Raw genomic sequence first — 5011 nt, 5'->3', positions numbered from 1 at the left:
CATTCTTTTTCACAAAAAAAATGCTCTTATGTCCAGAACAACCACAGTGGGAAAAACAAACAAGTGTATTGATTTGACATCCTTAAAAAATTTGTTCCTACTTGGAATTCCGTTTGCTCCAAATCTAGCTGGGAGACAATAAATATCACCAATTTAGGTGCTGCGGCCTAGGCTCTCCTATTGTTGGAACATCTCGGTTCTTCCTCTATTTATAGTTCTCACTCTCTCTCTTCTGATGAGAACAGTGGGATGACGCAGAGAGGGGGTCAGAAGTTTTTTTAAACACCACACGCCCCTAACAATAAAGGCTGTGGCAGGTGTTGCTTCTATCCTTTGTCCCGTGTCTGAGGCGTTTGTGGGAGCGTCAGTGTGTTCCAGTGACTGAGACAGAGAGAAAGGCAGGCCAGCAGCCATGGATGATGTATACAAAGCAGCGGTGAGTACAGACACAGGGACAAAACCTGCAGGTTGGGGGTTAGTTGACACAGGAGGATGCCAGATAGTTTTTGTCTGGGATAATAGACAGTCTTTTTCACCGCACATTCACATTACAGTTAGAATCGATTGACTGAGGTCAGCTAAGAGTCTTCATCTCATATACTAGGGAGGAAGGAGGGACTAATAATCTCAATATTCATTCATTGGCGTACCTGGGTGTACTGTGGCTGAGTAAAAATCAAGGCACTGTTATGAAATCACGTGCCTTTTCTTGGCGGTTTGTTGGCTCAGGTTGTGGACGGGGGTATATCTGTTGAGGCACAAGGTCAACATGAATATGTGAAAATAACGGCCCGTCATGACTGTGGTGTTATGTTTAACACATTTCACACAATGGCTATATGCTCCAGCTCACATTATATGTAGAGTACACACTCTCTGGACACAAGCCAGAGGTGAATAGAGGTTAATGGGCCCTGAGGAAAGTCATCTCTAGTTGTTCAACTGAATTAGACGTTGATGACGTCAAAAAGCCCTAATCCGCTTTCAAGAGCTGTGAGAAGCGAGAAATGGTTTTACCAGTCAACCTCAATTCAAGATATATTTCACGAGAGCTACCGAGTTGTAAATTATGATTTCAGTATACCCAAGGTACCTTTGACAAACCAAGTACTCGTCAAAGGAAAGGGATTGGTAGTCACATAGACATGTTCCCACCTTGACGTTGATTGGTCGAAGTAAGTGCAGTAATATTGAGTGTCAAGACCCAACTAAACATGGTCATACGATGGGAAAGCACCTCATGTGAAAGTGTCATTCAACACCATCTTTTTATAGAGGAGAGTAATCAAGAAGGGCCAGCAGAACTTTTCTGAATGTGTTGACCATTATTGTCCCTCTGAGAATAGGTCATTGTCCTTCTAAAATAAGAGTTCACAGTGTATGAATAAATGATCTCACCAAAAGAGTTGTAAAGTCAATGGAAATTCAACATTGTATCTTTTGAATAAACAACTAACAAGTGCCAAGATTCATCAAGGTTAAACACAAAGTTAGTCATGTTCTATGAGGACAGCTATTCTGAAAAGGTCGATTAAATGTGAACTGCACAACAAAAAGCTCATTGCCATGACATTATGAACATTTGAGCTCAGCATTATCTTTTCTGAGTACCCAGATGACGTAATGTGAGGTTAGATGGGATTTCTTGCATTTCTCTGCCTGACAACATAGAACAAAGGACAGTTAGGAAGAGGAAGAGAGTAGACAGCTGTCGGCTCAAACAAATGTCTGTCAGCGGAATCTGTGCCAGAGCCCCCCTCGCCACAATACAAGAATAGTAGGTGAAGAAAGCAGCGTGACATTTTAGTCAGACTGCACCATGGGTAGGGGGCTGTACTCGACAGGTTTTGGGCTGAGTTCAACAAGAGGGAGAAGGGGCTGGGGTACTGATGGAATATATTACACACTGCGAGGGCTCAGGGCTGACTGCATACCAAGGTGAAGAGAGACAAGACAATGAGGAAATGGCCACCAATGGTCCAACTATGAGTCATCAATTTGTCAAACAAATGTCAAAGAGGCAAACCAATCTGCATAATTTAGGCACATAAAGTAGACTAAGATGAGTTCAAAAGTACGATACCATGTCTGCCAACGCAAGTAAATTGCATACAATATGTAACTTTCCCTACTGTTCCCTTCAGGTTGAGAACTTAACAGAAGAGCAGAAAAATGGTGAGTCTTGGTTTTTGGACACAATAATTGCTCTTACAAACCATGTCTTTAATTTTGCTCCATTCATGTCTGTGGAGAAGCACTAGTAATACCCATAAACTTAATTTAATCTGCTTCTCACCACTATGTCCCCACAGAGTTTAAGGCAGCCTTTGACATTGCATGTCAGGGTGCAGAGGACGGCTGCATCAGCACCAAGGAGTTGGGGAAAGTGATGAGAATGCTGGGGCAGAACCCCACCCCAGAGGAGCTGCAGGAGATGATAGATGAAGTGGATGAGGATGGTGCGTCCCCATGGATACAAATATATCAACACTCAATACTACACAATACTACATCCCCTCACTTCAATATGAATTAACCTTTGGCAAAGTCATTAGGTCAGGTAGCCTGAGGGGTGGTTCATACATAGTTTTCAGACTGGTCCGAAATGTTAATTTCGAAGTCATGACATTACTATGTTTCAGCATTAAGACCCCGTGTGTGTGTGTGTGTGTGTGTGTGTGTGCGTGCGTGTGTGTGTTGGGGGGGGGGGGGGGTTACAGGCAGCGGGACAGTAGACTTTGATGAGTTCCTGGTGATGATGGTGCGCTGCATGAAGGAGGAGAGCAAAGGAAAATCAGAGGAAGAGTTGGCTGAACTTTTCCGCATGTTTGACAAGTAAGGCTAATATCAAGCAAAGTACCTGCCAAAAAACATTTGTGCTTACTCTGCCAAGAACCAATAAAGACAAAAATATAGAAAACCAAAAAAGTAATGTCAATGTTATCAGGGATATGTGTACTCATTGATGCTGCTTACAGAAACGGAGATGGCTACATTGATTTGGAGGAACTGAAAACCATGCTGGAGTCAACTGGAGAGGCCATCACTGAGGATGACATCGAAGAGCTCATGAAGGATGGAGACAAAAATAATGATGGAAAAATTGATTATGATGGTAAGACAAGAGGTCCAACAGTAATCATTTTAGACAAAAGATCAGGCTGGGACTTCCAGAATGTGTAATTGTTAGTTTGTTTTTGTCAGCTACATGTACCAATGACACTCGTCTAGGTAATCCATTCAAAACATTTCACAGTTCAAATCCAGGCAGTCAAAAATAAATTGGGTGTCATTCTCTTCCACAGAGTTCCTGGAATTCATGAAGGGGGTTGAGTAAAGGACTCCAAAGATTCATGGACTCTCGGCCCGGGGAAATACTCATACCTCCTCTTAGCTCTGACTGTCACATTATTGCCTGAATACATTGGACAACATTGAAATAAAAACCTCTTTCTGCTTGGCTCCATCTACCACAAAAAATGTGTTATATCCTCAATGTGTATCGGCCTTGGTTGACATCTTGTATGTGGTCTAGTTTTTATCCATAACATTATTAAGGGACCTTAAAGACAATAGGTCTTGTTATGTCCATAAAGTGAATTTCTGAATTACAAATTGATTTAACCCCCCCCATAATCCTATAATATTTTATTTGAAATTTTAACCTAGGGGAGGAAACACTCTTCTCCACAATACTGTATATTTTCAATAAAGAAAGATTTTCAGTAATCCAGATGAGTCTTCAATTCAATCAAATTGACATCAACAGGATTGCTTATCACCATTGTATTGTATGTTATTGTATTGAATTGCATTGTATTGTAGAACAAAGGAATAGCACAATGGGTCATTGCTGTATAAAGGGCACAATGTAGGCCTGGTAAGGCTCTTGAGATAAGTGACAAATTCCAAGATTTGCAGGGGTTAACACCAGGTATCACTTTATCATTGTGTGAAACCCCCCCCACACACAGATTAAATATCTCACATTAGTACGAGCCCTGAATGCTGATTGGCTGACAGCCATGGTATATCAGACAGTATACCACTGGTATGAGAAAACATTTATTTTTACTGTTCTAATTACGTTGGTAACCAGTTTATAATAGCAATAAGGCACCTCGGGGGTTTCTGGTATATGGCCAATATACACTCCGCGATGCGTCATGCATATGAACAGCCCTTAGCCGTGTTATATTGGCCCTATACCAAACCCCTCGTGCCTTATTGCTTAAATATATTATGGAAAATGTTTAGGTATCTTCATTTCTTGGGTGGGTTTTTACAGGACAGAGCCTATGTGAAAAAGTCAAAATAACAGAGGGCATCCGAGAACGCGTCTGCAACAGAAGCTGGTTTCAACCAATGGAGATGTATCAATCATGTGTGTCTTTTACACAATGATGTTTATATGCGTCACTGGTTTTGTGCCAAGTCAACGCGCTGATGAGATAAATATGACGTAGGCAACATCAGATTCACCACACTGAAAATATTACTAGCTAATGTCATCCTAACATATTGTTGTCTAAATGGTACCCTTCGTAATTGCATTGGACTCGTGGCAGCAACCAAGGTAAAAGGAAATCATGACTACCTGGAATGATCAAATGCTCCAGGTGCTTCGCGGAATGAATAACTTTTATTCGCCAGGTTAGAGTGAAACTATTGTGATATATGGGAGGTAATGACAAGCTGTGGCTCGCTATGTGTGTTTAATAGCGAAATTACTACTAGTTATCATTCTAGCCTATACTACAACGCATCTCTCTAGAAGGCAACATTTGTTTGTGTTACCCAGGCTCCAGTCGCACTACTTTCCTTCGGTTTGGGGTGGGAGGAGAGCAAGTTGGTCGGGTGCCTTGCAAAGTGGCGTCCATTTTGAGTAAATTTCCAACCTCTTCAATCCACCACACGGCGGCGCTATTCGTCTGTGCCAAAATGTTGACACCTATAGGAGGTCAGAGGCTGTAGATAATTTTCTTAATAAACAGATCACTTAGGAGGGAAG

The 5011-nt window shown here is 41.7% G+C and overlaps 1 protein-coding gene across 1 annotated transcript; it reads left to right on the top strand.

Moving 5' to 3' along the window:
- Positions 1-237: 237 nt before the first annotated feature.
- LOC106566836 (troponin C, slow skeletal and cardiac muscles) lies at positions 238-3729 on the top strand. Its single transcript, XM_014135293.3, has 6 exons — positions 238-436; positions 2145-2175; positions 2313-2459; positions 2721-2835; positions 2979-3115; positions 3306-3729. The coding sequence occupies exons 1-6, from the start codon at positions 413-415 to the stop codon at positions 3335-3337; spliced, it is 486 nt and encodes a 161-aa protein (XP_013990768.1). The 5' UTR covers positions 238-412; the 3' UTR covers positions 3338-3729.
- The last annotated feature ends 1282 nt before the right edge of the window (positions 3730-5011 follow it).

This window comes from Salmo salar, chromosome 13 (genome assembly GCF_965601325.2).
Source record: "Salmo salar chromosome 13, fSalSal1, whole genome shotgun sequence".
In the NCBI taxonomy this organism is placed as follows: domain Eukaryota; kingdom Metazoa; phylum Chordata; class Actinopteri; order Salmoniformes; family Salmonidae; genus Salmo; species Salmo salar.
The sequence above is the reverse complement of the archived record's forward strand: the minus strand, read 5'-3'. Positions and strand labels throughout refer to the sequence as shown.